Source organism: Paramisgurnus dabryanus, chromosome 5 (assembly GCF_030506205.2).
Source record: "Paramisgurnus dabryanus chromosome 5, PD_genome_1.1, whole genome shotgun sequence".
NCBI lineage: Eukaryota > Metazoa > Chordata > Actinopteri > Cypriniformes > Cobitidae > Paramisgurnus > Paramisgurnus dabryanus.
The window spans coordinates 31,124,051-31,140,830 of record NC_133341.1 but is presented as its reverse complement, the minus strand read 5'-3'; the positions used below and the strand labels follow the sequence as shown (position 1 = coordinate 31,140,830).

The 16,780-nt window shown below is 34.8% G+C and overlaps 2 protein-coding genes across 3 annotated transcripts in view; both read left to right on the top strand.

Annotated features, from left to right (window-relative positions):
- The window catches only part of ccl19a.2 (chemokine (C-C motif) ligand 19a, tandem duplicate 2), a 69,427-nt gene extending 55,474 nt beyond the window's left edge, over window positions 1-13,953 (top strand). Inside the window, exon 4 of the mRNA XM_073814737.1 lies at window positions 13,944-13,953. The gene's annotated coding sequence lies outside the window, so the exon portion shown is untranslated. The remainder of the gene's footprint in view (window positions 1-13,943) is intronic.
- Window positions 1-16,780, top strand: part of LOC135732651 (metal transporter CNNM4) — a 43,250-nt gene that overhangs the window by 16,058 nt on the left and 10,412 nt on the right. The window contains exons 2-6 of one of the 2 annotated variants that reach the window (XM_065250892.2): window positions 3,895-4,038; window positions 4,387-4,521; window positions 4,701-4,870; window positions 13,573-13,669; window positions 14,369-14,428. In XM_065250892.2, the coding sequence (XP_065106964.1) occupies window positions 3,895-4,038; window positions 4,387-4,521; window positions 4,701-4,870; window positions 13,573-13,669; window positions 14,369-14,428 (606 nt within the window). The remainder of the gene's footprint in view (window positions 1-3,894; window positions 4,039-4,386; window positions 4,522-4,700; window positions 4,871-13,572; window positions 13,670-14,368; window positions 14,429-16,780) is intronic. The other variant, XM_065250893.2, reaches the window with a different exon arrangement.

Here is a 16,780-nt window from a genome sequence, read left to right as displayed (position 1 = left end):
AAATGGCAGAGCCGGGGAAGAAGCATCGAAAAGCCTTGACGGAAGGGAAACATAACTGGATTGGAAATAAGCTGATAAACTTGGTTCCGATGGGGGAGGGACAACAGTTCGTTTTTACGACAGTGTGTTTGAAAGCATTTACTTTTTTAGACACTAGGGGGAGCTCGTAGAGAAATATTACGCAGACTTGCCTGGTTTCCCTTTAACAATCTCCAAACACTTAGAGGCTGTTTACACTTGGCATTAACATGCGCTTTCGTCGATCGGATCACAAGTGGACGACGTTAATGCCAGGTGTAAACGGTGTTCAAAACGTTTTGAGCTCGTCCACTTTCGACCACTTACAACCACATCCAGAGGTAGTCGAAACCACTTTCGATCGGATCGCTTTGGAGTTGCGGAACGCATATGTTGTTGAATGTGTTCGAACAGTCACACGCGACCGCCTTCTCTCCGCCCATTTATCTAATCTGAGGTATTAAACACAAGTTTTACATCTTTTTTTTTACTTCTGGCGTGAACATACGGTGAACAGCGCTATTTTTTTTAGCCTCTCATTGATAAAACTAAAGCGTCTGATCTCCGTAGTTTCGTTTTGAAAGCTTGTGAAAGTTGCGCGATCCTATTTCATCAATTGCGCTGAAAATTCAGAGAAAGCTCTTACATACACACGTACAAAACACTGTGCAGCATGTTTACTTGCTGAACAAGCGGTGGACTCCAACATAATATTAGTTTGCGTTCATAAAAACTCTTAATTACTCCCGCTTGCGTTTGAAAGACAGCAGAGAGACTCGCCCACCGTCTCACAGATTACCCCCTCACAGTATTCAGGACAAAAGAGACATATTTAAATACCAGGTGTAAACGTAATGTGTCTCTCTCGTCCACTTGTGATCCAATCGATGAAGACACATGTTAATACCAAGTGTAAACAGCCTGTAAGTTGTTCCTCAAAATCTGTATTTTTGTCTGATACGGGCGCAAACGTATAAGGTCTGTTTACTAATGTGAGCCTCTGGCATGAGCCTCAGAACAGAGCCAATCAGAGCAGAGCTCAATATTCATGACCCTTCCAAATAGGGCAAAAATAGACAATTTTTTATTCAAATGACAAATCCTAGGGTTGTAAATGGATATTGGAAAAATTTACATTTTGCACTTAAAAAAGTTACATAACTTCTATGTGATATTACATAACAAATTAACATATTATTTCAATGCATTCTTTGACACCTTTAAAAATACCAAAATACATGACAAAAAATTGTTTATACACAAAAAAATCAGTTTTTAACTAACAAATAGATTTTTAAACGATATCCTTAATTCATTTCAGTACATTTCAATGGGTTTATTTGAGATTTATAAGACACAATTGTATTTCTAATTTTTAAAACTTTAATTACTGCTTATTTAAAGGTGACATAGAATGATTGAACGGGGTATTTATCCTTGTTCTGTGATGTGACATGTAGAGAAAATTTTTTGTTTGGGTCTGTAATGCCTTAGAAGCGTCCTAAAAACCTCTCTCAGATAGCACTATTAGGGTGGGGGATTTTAAACAAGTGGTTTTGCACCTATTTGGCTCCCCCTACTGGCTTAACTTGCAATCTCATTACTGATTGGCTGACTTTGCTGCCACTCAAAAAATGTAGCCAATTATTTTAAAGTGGAGGGGCAGGGAGATGCCTGTGATGTCATAAGCATCAGTTTTTCAGATTGGGCCGTTTTCTGGCTGACATTTCTAAAAGAGGAATTTCTATGAGACTGAGATGTTTTGCATGTCTAGCACTTTTTGTATGTTCGTGAATGCGGGTAGACTACCATTATTCAACAAAGACAAGGTAAAAAAAAATGTATTCTCTGTCCCCTTTAAATCAATAATCTTAGTAGTTAACATCAGCTTATGAAATTGAGTAAGTTTCCTGCCTGATGTCATCACATGTTCACTTACATAAATATTGTGAACAAAGCCAAAGTGATGCAATGAACACACAGAAAGGGAAAGAGACTAACAAAGATAGTTCTTCTAGTCACAAGGATTGATGACTTTGCATAAAAAATTGTTTACGAAACCATAAAAAGTAATGTTTTTTGGAAAATAAATATTTACACCAAAATATGAAAGTCATAATTTAATTACCATTGTGCCTTCCCAAAAGGAACATAAGTTTTAAGACATTTTAAGACAACCAGGTAACTTACTTTTTTAAGTTGAACCAAAAATTTTTTACTTTGCAGTACGTGACTTAGTTTTTTTCAGTTGAGCACCAATGTACAAATTTTACACTCGTAATCATAGGGAAACCATTTTTAAACCTCACCTATGTAGAACCTGTGTAGAACCATACTGTGCTATGTTGAACCATAAGTTCAACTCATGCTTTAGCACCACTTAAGGTTCTACAGAGGTGCTATGTAGTGCTTAAAATGGTTCCCTTATGTTTACGACCTTATGATTATTAAGGGCTGTGATGGTTGTCATAACCACTGCACACTGCGGTGGTGAAGTGCGACCCACGGTGGTGTGCACGTCACAAACTATGAAAGAACAATCTCGCCCATGGAGATGGAAACATTATAACACCAAAAAGGTCCTCCCCCACCCTGAAAACGTGACTCTTTTCAAAGTGTTTGGGCGCTCCAGAGTGTCTGTCGTTGTTAAGTATATATTCTTGCATTTGCATGAGAAAATTATCTGTACAGTATTTTGAACCTTTTTTACCGATTGATATGTTGTATATGGGAACATACAGATTTTAAGTTCAAATATGGCATATCAAAAATGTGAATCTCAGTGGTTGTTGCATGTCCTGTGCCTTATATACGTTTTTGACATATAAAATTATTTGTTTAACTGAAGAAAGAAAGTCATGTACATCTGAGATGGTATGAAGGTGATTAAATTATGAGAGAAGTTTGATATTTGGCTGGCTGTAATATTCCCTTGTATGGCCCCTGGTGACATTTAAATGAAAGTCTGAATGTGTGATCGATGAAGTCAGGCCTGCGGAGTACAGTCTTTTTTTATCTACATCCTGTCATGAGCAAATGTTTCTCCGAATGCAAACAGTGAGATGGCAGATAAGCAGACAAGTTCTTACCTCCTGTTCACTAACAAAATTATACCATGGTATTTTGTTTTTGGATGTCCTGGTTCAGTAGTTGTTTTTTTTATCCATATATCATCATATACCATGGTGTTCTTTAATATACTTTAAAATATTATTCAAATACAATAATATATGAATATGGTAATTATTCAAAACCACAATATATATAAAGTACACCATTTTTAACATGGTGCAATAGTAAGTGCACCATCACAATACAGATGCATTCTTTTATGTTTTTATATATAATGTATGATGTGTACCATAGTATATTAAATAATACAGGGCTCCAGACTAACTTTTTTCACTAGGAGCAAAGTGGCCCCCAACTGAAAATTTAGGGGCACACACCAAAAATCAACATGCTTGCCAAATATTCACATTACTATTATTTTGCCACTGTGTTACTAATAAATACTTTAATAACAGATGCAGAAAGTACAATGTGCTGTTTCAAATTCAGTGTCGCATCACAAAAAAATGTCAAATTTACTGGTCGCACATGTGCGACTAGATGTAAAATTCAGTGGCACACTCGTACTAAAATATTGTATTTAAAATAAATAGTATTTTACCCTTCACTGATTTGGCTACTTATCATAATGTATGATGTTATGTCTATGCTATTTCCAGGTTGTTTCGTATACAGAGTATACATTTTGGTAAAATGTGTTAACCTTTAGCTGTCTCTGTGTGTTTTGCACTATTTCTGCAGAAAAATCTGCATGGTGTGGTCTGTGTTTTTCTTTCACCTAATATGTTTTCTTTTTATTTGCAGGAAAATCACACTTGGCAATTGTTCAAAAAGTTAATAATGAAGGAGACGGAGATCCATTTTATGAAGTGATGGGATTGGTCACCCTGGAAGATGTCATTGAGGAAATCATCAAATCAGAAATCTTGGATGAGTCTGACCAATACAGTAAGTGGACAGTATTTACGTTTTTCTGTTTCGAACATATTTGTGGCAAAAGTACAACTATTATTATCCGAACATTAAAAAACACTACTCGAAACTTTATAGAGATGCATTTTTCAGACATACTTCCTCTTTGTGGGCCATTCCACGTGCCATGGGGTTTCACATGTTTTTCTAAATCACAAAGATATGTACTCAGCTTTTAAAATGCTACAAATGCAAACTTTGACTATATACTATGTTGTATAGTATGTATGTATAAGTTATGCAGCACTGTAAGTGTAAAATCTAAAAATTTTGGCATACCACTTTCCAATATTTATCATGAACTTTTTCTCTGTTTCTTTGCAGCCGATAACCTCAACAGAAAGAAAGTGGCACACAATAAGAACAAACGTGACTTTTCGGCATTCAAACAAGAGAGTGAATCTAAAGTCAAGATCTCCTCTCAGCTGCTATTGGCTGCTCACCGCTTCCTTGCAACAGGTAAACAACCAATCACAGCCCTCCGTTAACTGACAGTAAAATAATACACATTTTATACATTTCTATTAGAAATATATTTCACCAATATTTGTATTCTTCATCATACCCCTGGTCTTTGGCATTGCTAGCAGCTTGCCTTAGCGGTTTTGTTTTTGAAATCTTTTTCTTTGTCTCTCCAGAGGTTAATTTGTTCAGTCCATCTCAGATCTCTGAGAAGGTTCTTCTACGAATTCTTAAGCACCCTGATGTGATCCAGGAGATCAAGTTTAATGAAAACGACAAGAGTTCCACACATCATTTCCTTTACCAGCGTGGCAAACCCATAGACTACTTCATTCTCATACTGCAGGTAACGGCACCATATGATTTTCCTCAAAGCCTTATCTTTGCCGTTGGGTCAGGAAATGGAAGAAACCCAAAGCCAATTAGGCAGACAAGATGATTTAAGCTCTTTAAGACTACAGGCTTTGGGCATGTGGTTGACAACACACTCTGGAACCACACAGTAAATTAAGTATATGGTTGAGAGGCTTAGCGAACGAGAAATTTCAGGTTTACAAGTAAAACTTTGTGTATTGAAATAAAATAAATATTGAAATGCTTAGTGTAAGGCTTATAGGCAAAACTACAGCAATATTGTATAAAGAGTTCAAGTAGTTTAATGAGTTAAGTATGAACAAAAGGAAGATATAAGTTAGTATTTACAATATAGTATACGTATATGAGTCCCTCCAAAAAAACGCAATTATGCAATCGCATGATTCAATGCATAATCATCCAAAGTCCGTATATTATGTGGTGGACGCATTTTTTTTTAAATATGGTGCACTTTTGCAGCATAAATTGCAGATTTTCACACAAGCCATGGGAACGTTATAAAGTGACGTAATTACGCGATTTGAACATCAACCAAAAGCTGCAAACAGTTTTTGCAAGTTCCCGCAATTTTTCCAATTTCCTGCAATTTCATCGCATAAAACTGCATAAATATCCGGCATGTTCCATCACATTTTTAAAGAACACGTGCTGCAAGATCAAGGATTTTTGCCCTCAATCACAAAAAACTCTGCGTTTTTCGGGTATATATACAGATATATTAGCATGTGCAAAATATGTGTTTAAAATTGCAGAAAATTATACTTATATTAAATGGTGCAGTCACAGTATATTACCAGTGGTTTTCAAACTGGGGGCCGCGGGATGGTGCCAGGGGGCCCCAGTTTTATGACATTTTATGAAATACATTAATTTATCATGAATTCTGTGTAATTAAACCTAAAAAATAAGGCTACTAACTAAAAGCACTACTTTTTGTATAATTTAATGTTTTTTTTATTATGATGTTGAGTTTTAGAACAGTTTTTTGTCACAAATTTTCTTTGGGGGGCCGCAAAGGAATGCACCGTACACAAGGGGGGGCGCACGCTAAAAAAGTTTGGGAACCACTGTATTAAACTATGAATTAGATGTTTGTAACATAGGTGTAAGCTTACATCTGTAGTCTCTCTTTAGATAGCGATAATGATCTCATAGTCTAAATGCCGTAATATAGTCAATTTTTTACGTGTACGCGCAATGCTATTTTCGTCATCAGACGAGTGCGTGCATTCGATTTCTTAAACCCTGGTCTTTTTTGGTTCTCAACAATAAAAACGTGTTGAGAAGCTGTCGCTTATTCTCTATCTCTGAAGTTTGTTATGGTGTTATTGTCATCTAAACAATCATTAGTTCATTCACATCATATTGGTTAAACATCACCTGGCCACTTTAGCAGACCTCACAGATGACACCACTTGATTCTCTTTTCGGCAAATTCATGATCTTTGTTCTTTGAACTTTTATGGATTTAACTTGTCAACAGTGATTAACCATCTGCTCTGGTAAAATATCTAAATACCAAGGAAATTCATTAATATGTTATAAAGGGCAGTAGTTTGATGCTATCAGATGTGTGTTGGCTTCTGTTTTTGTTATTTATAATTCAAAGCAGCTTTGCAGGATTTCCTGCATTATTCGTATTATTATTTCATAAATAAACGTGCCTGCAAGTAGACTTCCCAGCATGGAGACTTTTCCTTGCTGGCATCAGTTAAAGACGACCTTCAAGACGTCAAGCTGAGAGCAGGCAGATTGACCTTCATCAAAGATTCATGCTTTTTCTCAAAGGTGTCAGTCTTTGTGTTAAAGATCCACAACACTTCTTTTACTGCACTCCACATATATCTTTGATCCATGCAAGGAAAAACTGCAGCCGAGAAATGTTTTAAAATGTTTTTTAAAGTAAAATAAAATTATGACCGGAAGCAATACAGGATAACATCTACAGTATATGAATAACCTGATCTCACAGGAATTTGTAACTTTTGTATGAAATTGTGATTACTTGTGCATCTTACGATGCAAATCATGCATTTATTAATAAAAGCAATAATGAAGCCCAATATATATATTTATATATATATATATATATATATATATATAAAATGTAAGTATTTGTTTTGCCTTTATTTGATAAAAGACAGTACAGGATGGATAAAGTGGTTTGAGATCAGCAAAGGACCTCGAGCCAGGATTTGAACTCAGTTGCCGAAAGTGCGTCTCAACCATATTTCAGAGTACTGCCCAGTACACTATCATTTGTTGGTTGTTGTTTTATTATGCATTGTAAGTGTTTAGCTTTTACGTTTTTGTTAATTGTAACACGAGAAAAACCTCGAGACACAAAATGAGACTTATGATTACATTTAAATGAGCTAACCCCACAAAGATGGGTCAGGATGGTCGTGCTGACAGTGCAACAAAAATTTTGATGTTGGAAAAATATGATGCATGCACCCTACTTTCAACTTTTAGCGTGGGATAAGATTTAGAGAGCGGGAGGCTGCGGTCACATTATCTGCACACAAATTCTTGGAAGATGATCGTTTGTCCTCGTTGCACAACATAAGTACTGTTGTTGGTTACTCAGACAAAGACTTTTAATTCTCACACACAGTAATTTTGAAGTGCGTGCTCGGCCTCCCACATAATGTGACGGTGAATTATTGACAGTTCTGATGCTGAGGAAGGTTATTGAGTGATGTAAACTAACCAGAGACCATCTGCAGGCGCACGCACACAAATAAACATTATTTTCAACACCTCAGTTATTTACAAAACCCAAATGCCTTGAATTGCAGTCTTACAGTGTGTGGTCTTACACACAGGGGTGAAGGGGACATTTTAAGTAGGAAAGATAAAAAAAGAAATTAAAATAAATTTATAAAATCGTATAATCCTACAAAATGTAAAAATGATCTTTGCTTTAGATATAAATAGCTTTAGAAAAAAATATGATAAAAGTAGGATTTTTGCAGCCGATACCAAATACCGATTTGTTGTCTTCGTGATCAGCTGATACCAATTTGTAGGTCGCACATAAGCGTAAAAATTGTCTCCAATTGTGGCCGCTTTTAGGAGTCCATTGATGACAAAAGTAAACAAAAAGATCGGTTAATGAGATCAGCAAATTTTACGAGTACCTATTGAGTCATTTAATGCAATGATCGACTGTTACCGATCTGCGGCCGATTGATCAGAGCATCTCTAAATAAAAGATAGCTAGATACAACAAAACCCCACTTTGGTAATATTTGGGACTTGAATAATAAATAAATAAATAAATCCATCACTTTGTATGACAACATTGCACCTAGGGGTCTTATAAGATTATAAAATCCAAACATTTGGAGGTGTGACAGATTTGTCCACAGACGTTTGCTAAATATGACAAAAGTCAAATGTTTTCGACTTTGAATAACAGTTCATTAATTGATTACTATAATTTTTTAATTTTAAAATGCAAAATGTTTTCTATATCACCGTGCGTGGGAATATTACCCTCAACCCTTGGTGCAATATTCCCACACACTGTGATATAGAAAACATGTCGTTTTTTAGAATAAATAAATAAATGCACTTTATTTTATAAGCAACTTATTCATATATTAATTTTGTTTGAGAACATTGCACCTAGGGCAAAGGGGACATTTTTTAGGAGTAAAGATAAAAAATTTAATGAATTCAATCTTTTAACATTTATAAAATCGTATAATCTTGAAAATGCAGACTATTTCGGTGTGTTGTGTACCTTTAGTGACAAATTTGCCCCAGAAGTTTGATAAATATTACAAAACCTCAATTTGGGAATAATTAAGACTTTTTTTGATTTAGGGATGCTAAACTAAGAAAAAAAAATGTATATGTTAAGTATTTATAATATAAATTATACATAAATATACAAATGTATATACAAATGTAAACATTTCTAAAACATATACATGCATGTGTGTACATTTATTTATACAAAGTTATTATACACAGTTCACACACATATATGATGTAAACAAAAACTTTTATTCTGCTAACGATTAATCGCGATTAATCGTTAAGCATCCCTAATTTGATTAATAATTGATTAATCGATTAACAAATGCATGTTTTTTTTTTAATGTTTTGTAAATCACTGTGTGAGACCCAAGAGGGATGCAGACATTTTCACTAGTAAAGATTCAAAAATGAATGAATTAAATTGTATTATTATTATTAAATGCAAAACACCACTTTGAGAATATTTGAAACTTTATTTAATGAACCGTTGACAAATCGATTAACGGAGCATGTTTTTTTATTTTAAAATGCACATTTTCTATAAAGGTATTTGTAAAGACAATTATATTGTAACTAAATAAATATTTTCTTTTTTTTGCTAGGCCATGTTAATCTAAATGTTTATTGTTAAACTATTAGACAGAGACAAGCATTTACATTACACTTTTATCCAAAGTATTACAGTGCATTATACATTTTTTTATCAGTATGTGTGGTCCGTGAATTTAAACTCATGACCTTTTGCACTGCTAACACAATGCTCTACCGCTGAGCTATACATAAACATGCATTAAGTTTATGATTGACGAATGTAAACTTTTCCCTTTGTTTAGCCAACACACACAAATGTGATCTGCAATATGTTGCTACCTGATTAGTTAAATCAACCCAAACCATTTGATGAAACCGATTGTCCTAAACCATTTAAGTTTTAAAACATACATATGAGTACTTTAAACTCCAAATATGCATTTATATAAAAGTTCACAGTACTGATATGTATGCGTTTTAAAACGTAAATAGTTTGAGGCAATCGGTTTCCTCAAATGATTCGAGTTGGATTTGTATATGAAGTAGCCCAAGGTCAGGACGGTCCATTTAATGACCATCTCTAAATTTGTTCATTGTCCTGCAGGTTCTCTCAGCAAGGTCAGAGATACGTATACGTGCAATTGATCTGCTCTTTCCAGAAAAACAGGAATCACTTTGGCTGCTTTAATATCCTCCCTGCAAACAAGCATGTGTGTGGTGTGTGTATCAACAGTGAGATGCTTTGTGCTCTTCGCTGTTTAACATCAGTCACTCAGTGGTGTTCGGCCCGTTTTTCGACCTTGTGTGTGGGAGCGTCATTGTTGTCCAAGAGAGGATTTACTGTTCTGCGGTTCTCACATTCCTCTCGGTCAGCACTCACACACTCTTATCGTTTTAATTCAGCCGTGGCCTTCCTAGTCTGTTTAACACCTGCTTGTTTTCAACTCTGTGGTCATTTGTTCGTCTGGCCATCTATTGTGTTTTTGAATAGACTCTGAGCTGGCGACACTTTCAGACAAAATACTTGTGTGTAAGTCAAATCCTTTGAATTAATTTGTTTTGGAAACTTTTTTGTGGTTTTTCATTTGTTGATTTAAAGTAGGGGAAAACCTATATTTACAGTAGATATGGATTTGGTAAAATTTGCTAAATATGAAAACTTCAAAAATGTTTTCTATATCACGTTGTGTGAGAAGATTGCACCTGGGGGCTTTTTTGTGATAAAAAAATAAACGAATTAAAACATTATAAAATCTTAGTAAATGCTAAAATTTTATCATTTACAGTTATTTAGTCGTTTAACAAACACGAAACAAAAACGAAATAAATAATACAATACAATTTTGACTTTTCATTTGTGTTTATCATGAGATTATGAACAAATACAATACATATATATACTAGTTAACATTTGAAGTTTTAAAAGTTAATTAAAGTTGAATAGTTATTGGGTATTGGTTTATGAATGGTTTTGATCCACTTCAAATTTTGACTAGTGTATAAATATAGTCAATATAAATATGTGTGTTTTATGTAAAATTAGACATTTTTTATCAATTTACTCCAAAGTATGTGGGTAATGGACTCATTTAAATTCAGGCATGGCAAATTATGCAAAAAAAGCCAATTATGCAGAAAAGCAAAAGATGTAAAAAAATAAAAAACATGTTTTTCTAAAAAGCAAAATTTCTATATACAGTAGTTATTTATAAAGGGCATATATCATCATAAAAGATTTCTATAGTAATGGTAATCTTTGTTTTTTCTTGGACCGAAACTGTGTATTCGAGAATGTTTATTGTTGACCTATTAGACAGAGACAAGCGTTTACATTTATGGCTTTTGGATTTGTCTATTGGTCTATACATTCAAAAATGTCTGAAGTCATGTAATGACGTTGTGCTTAGAACAGACTGTAATTTAAATCATTATTTGTTAACAATTTAACCCTCCTCTTGAAAATCATTTGTGTTTGGATGTTTTAAAAAAGCCTCATGGGGACATATTGCATCAGAATTGACCTCAGTGATGGTGAATGGCACTTTGTGTGTTTCATTAATGATCAAAACATGTGTTGTCCTAGAATCCACACATCTCTATGTTACTATTGAAACAACACACTTTGTGTTACTTTTAACACAAAATCAACACAAAATGACACATAATGTGTTAAAATTACACATTATGTGTTAAAAGCTTAACACACAAAGATGTGTAAATCCTTTCTAAGAGTGTAGTTCATAATTTGCTATAATTTTTGATTTTTATTTCTATACCATTTCTAATGTTATTACTGCCTGTGCTAATATACAGTATATTTACTTGCGTTGCAACAATGCAAAATTGTAAAAAGCAGTATAGAAATAAATGTGGTTTGAAATATGCAAAAGTGCAAATCAAAAAATGGATAACTAATTCTTAGTCTTTTAGCACAGAGATATAGTCTGGATTCTGAAGTCTTTAAAGACAGCATGTAGTACAGCATATATGTAGTTCTTCAACTTTTTTGAGTTTTACCCTACGCTTTTAAAAATAAAGGTGCTACAAAGGATACTTTGCAGTGATGTCATGGGATTTTAGTTAAAGTTCTTATAGTCTGTACTAGGCTTGGGTATCGAGTATCGATTGGAAACCGGGACTAGCTTTGCGATTTTCCCGGAATCGTTCAAAAGTTTAAATTTCGATTCCTAGTTTTGATTCACAGTCAGCCGACCCGAAAAACAAACAGCTGAACACCAACGTAAAAACGTCTACTAGAAGTGTCGGCATAACCTAGCGAGTCGGACATGGATAGCGTGCGTCGGCGGTCCAAAGTGCGACTTCACTTTTCTAAACAGACACGAAATCTCGGCAAAAAGTAACATTTGCGGCATGATTGTTTCGTGCTTAGGGTTCACGTCGAACATGATGACACGCTATGCCGACCGTCCTCCGATGCCTCTTCCCCTGGCTCCGACCCCCAGCCTGGCACCGCAGTGACTGCACTGCAGTTCAAATCCAGTTTGTAAAACAATACATATACAGTAAATAATATGTCTTGCGCCATCATTTAGGCAGCTTCATAGACAATTTACGAACTGAGATTCGTAATTGTTAGCCAGTCTGGTTACTCCACAACTCCGCGATGTGCTGAGCGAACGTGTTTTCTCCACAGCAGGAGATACTATCTGTCTAAAACGTTCACGCATACTGCCTGAGAAGGCAGATATGATAATTTTTCTAAACAACAACTGTTTCTGATTTTATACTTTACCTGCTACTAATCTGGACTGGGTTTGTTTCTTATTGTTTCTATTCTGCACCAGGTTAGCCCATCAGTGGAGCACGGTAACATACTTCCAGCATCATATACTCATGTATAAATGTGTTTTCATGAGGTTTTCGAAAAATAAAGCTATCTTGAGGAAAGTGTACCCCTGTGAAAATGTATTCATAATTTATAATATTTATATTCAAGTTCATTGATTTGATATTTATATTGTAGTTGAAAACAGCCCTGTGAGAAATAAATAGTAAAGTTCACAAAAAGTAAAAAGAACGTCAGACTATTTCCTTCAGAAAGACCATTGGTAAGCTAGCTCATTTAAAATATCCTAAAATTTTTTGACCCTGACTCTTAAAAGAATCTGAATTGAGAATCGTTAGGAACCGGAATCAAACAAGGAATCGAAATCGGAACCGGAATCGTTAAAAAATTAAACAATACCCAACCCTAGTCTGTACATCCATTTGATGTCAGATAATGATTCGGTGGATGTTAATAGAACATAAAACCTGACAAAGACCCTTAAGGAACCTTTTTTATTAGAAAGGACATGAAGGTGTGTGAATGATGACACTGTAATCTTTTTTGCTGAACAACCACTTAAATAGTACACTCAGGGTTCCCACGGTTCATGACATTTCTGGAATATCATGGAATTTTCAAAGGTCTATTCCAGACATTGAAAGGGAATTTTGGAATATTAGAGATTATGTTTGTCGCTTTAAATCTTTCTTTTCTTTTATGTCATCTACTTGTTAAGTTGTGACGTAAGGTCCAAGCCTCCACAGATTTCAAGTGAGACTACAATTTAAGCAGCCATTTTTTGCCATTGTTTATTCATTTTTATACATTTAAGCTTAATTTTTTATCAATTCACAGTGTACACAACATTATCAGGTTCACGGCATCCCAGACGGCATCAGCAGGGCATGAAAATTCTGCGTTTTAGTTATTAAAAGGCAGGGAATTTCAGTGGGAATTCTGTACATTCATTCATTCACTATGCTTAAAATTCCATAAGCATCATGATATAAGGTCACTAGTTGAACTTGCCTAATGTGTTTATGTTTGTTAAAGCACCCATGATTGTTTCTTTTTGTGCATAGGGCCGTGTGGAAGTGGAGGCTGGAAATGAAAATATGAAGTTTGAAACCGGACCTTTCTCTTACTATGGTGTCATGGCTTTGAGTGCTCCAGCGCTAGGTGAGGCAAACAGTAAAGCTATGATAAACAACACTACGATATTGAAGAAATCCTGTCATAAAGTCTGTTTAAAGACAATCTACTACATTTCTGATTTGTGTGTGTGTGGGCAAGCAGTAGGTGGTCATGTTTGTATCTTGGTGCATGATCCTATACACCACATTATTAAGGGGTTTAAGAAAAGATGGGAACGGCGTGACATTAAAGCGATGCTCGGCTTTACCACTAATCACTCAAAATTATATATCGTCTCACAAGGGATGCTGGGACTTTTACAGACCACCCGTCTTTTCTTGTTAGACTTTGTAATAAAAAAAGCAGTCAGTTGTCGCCATCTAGTGGCATTGTTTAGTAGGTCAGCAGCTTCCTTTTATAAAAGGTTAGATTAGGTTCAATGTTATCATCATTGTGCAGAGTACAAGTATAGTATAAAGCAAATTAAATACATTAAGCATCTTACCTAAAGTGCAAATAACCATATACGTGTTTATTTTTTTTAAAGGACAGTTAGTGCCAAAATATTTCATTTGCTGACATCTTTTGGGGTTATTATGAGGGTTCATGTTGGTATTGTGTCTCTCTGTGTTTCTCATAAATGCCCACTGTGTATCTTGTTCCTCCCGTTTTCCTGTACCACCCACCATCTTCTAAACCTCAATCCCATTTCTCCGTGCTTCTCTCTTCCTCTTTCGCCCTCAGTGAATGTGTCTCGTTATCATCGGTCTTATAAGAGATGCTCTATCTTCTCCCGTTTCCCAGGTAACGGTCGGCATGTCGGGGTCTTTAACCACTGACCCGGGGGGGTTTGGGGTGGATCTGATTAACGGTGGTCGTTTTATAGAAATAACCTGCTAGTGTGTGTAGGAAATAGAGATCACTGTAGAATTAAACGGGTGTGAACACAATAACGTGACAGTTAGATGTAATGTCTAACTTAGAGGTTGAACAAATCTAACACACCTGCCTTCTCCGAACACTGTGTTGTTTAACGGAATGGCACATCAATAAGTATAGAATAGCGTTAGGAGACTTTAGATTCACTCAGTAAATGAAAGTCTTCTGAAGCAATTCAATACTTCAGTGTGATCAACAGAACGAAAGTTGGACCAACATGAGGGTAAGTAAAAACAGGACATTTTTCTGAGTTTTTCCTTCTAGCTTCACAAAAGAAAGAGTTTGTAAGGACATGAGGATTATATGATTAGAAATGTTTATTATTGGGTGAACTATTCATTCGAAGCTACTCTTGGTTGTTATACAGAAAGTGTACCAGTGGGGGGCAATAAATGTGTTTATATCAATGAAAGTCAAAAAGGTCCACTCATGTGAACTGATATTGTAGACAAGGGGGGCTTAGCCCAAATCGAGGGGTTCCAAGGCATCCCCTGAGGATATTTTTCTCACCATTTATGGCAGCTTCATAAACTATGTTTTTTTTTATCTAAGTGTTGTCTGTATTATAATTTGGTAACTGTAACATAATAAATTCTGAGTCTGACAATGACATTTTAACTTCTCTCATCCAAAAATAGGCAAAATATGTTTGCTATGATCCAGTTACATAAGGAAGGTAGATTAGGAATTTGGAATAAACAGCATCACTTATCATGAAATCTTTTTTGTTACAGTATAGAAAAGTACTTCAAATTAATGTTTCCACATAGTATTAACTCATTCCCCGACAGCCATTTTTATTTTTTTATTTTCACAAAATGCCTTCCAGGAAAAATTTCTTCTAAAAATATATAAACATACAAATATATCAAATGAATGAACAGACCCTCTGCTTTCAAATAAACAAACAAAATGGGAAAAATAATATAACATTTCACTCCAGCTATATTTTTTCTCTCTTTATAACTCTTAAATATGGGTATTTTTCTTTAAAAATACATATTTTTTTTAGCAAAAAAGCTTAAATAATTGCATTTTTGTGAAGGAATTTTGTTAGAGATCAGATTCATAACTATTATCAAAACATACATAGGGGCAGTTTCCCGGACAGGGCTTATCCTAGTCACAGACTTAAATGCATGTTTGAGCTACTTTAATTTCAAAACACCTTGTACTGACATATTTTAACATATATCAGTGACATTGTTTTGTTTTACAATGCACACCAGTATTGTTTTTGGTAAGGTTTGTTTGTAAAAAGGGACAGAAAATTAAAAAAACATTTTTATCTTGTCCTTGTTGAATAATGGTAGTCTACCCACATTCACAAACATACAAAAAGTGCTAGACATGCTAAACATCTCAGTCTGATAGAAATTCCTCTTTTAGAAATGTCAGCCAGAAAACGGCCCAATCTGAAAAACTGATGCTTATGACATCACAGGCATCTCACTGCCCCTCCACTTTAAAATAATTGGCTACATTTTTTGAGTGGCAGGAAAGTCAGCCAATCAGTAATGAGATTGCAAGTTAAGCCAGTAGGGGGAGCCAAATAGGTGCAAAACCACTTGTTTAAAATCCCCCACCCTAATAGAGCTATCTGAGAGAGGTTTTTAGGTGGCTTCTAAGGCATTACAGACCCAAACAAAAACATTTTTGTCTACATTCACATCACAGAACAAGGATAAATTCCCCGTTCAATCATTCTATGTCACCTTTAAATGTCCTAAAATAACTAAGGCCTTGTCCTGGATAATCTAAACCCTGTCTGGGAAACTGCCCCATAGAGTTTAAAATAAGTAAATAAAATTTTGGCTTCAGTTTTTTCATAAATTAAAAAGTTATCCATCTAGTGGATAATCACGGTATTGCAGATTAACATAAAAATTAATCAGGAACACGTTTTTTTAACAATGCATTGCCAACAAAGTATATGTGGTCTCTAGTACTTTAATTTACTCATTTATTTCCCCTTTTATTTTTGAACATAACATAATATAATTTTTTAATAGACTTCTTTTCATGTAGCAGTATTTTTTATTTGCTAAACTTCTACTATTTTGTCACTATAACAACCTCACTTGCAGTACATTTGCGTACCTAATTTCTCCGTGGTCTCTCTCCCTCTTTGCACTGACAATTCACATTATAAAACTGTTTATTAATACATTTCTGATGTGAAATCATTGTGAATTTTAGTTGAATGCATATTGGCAA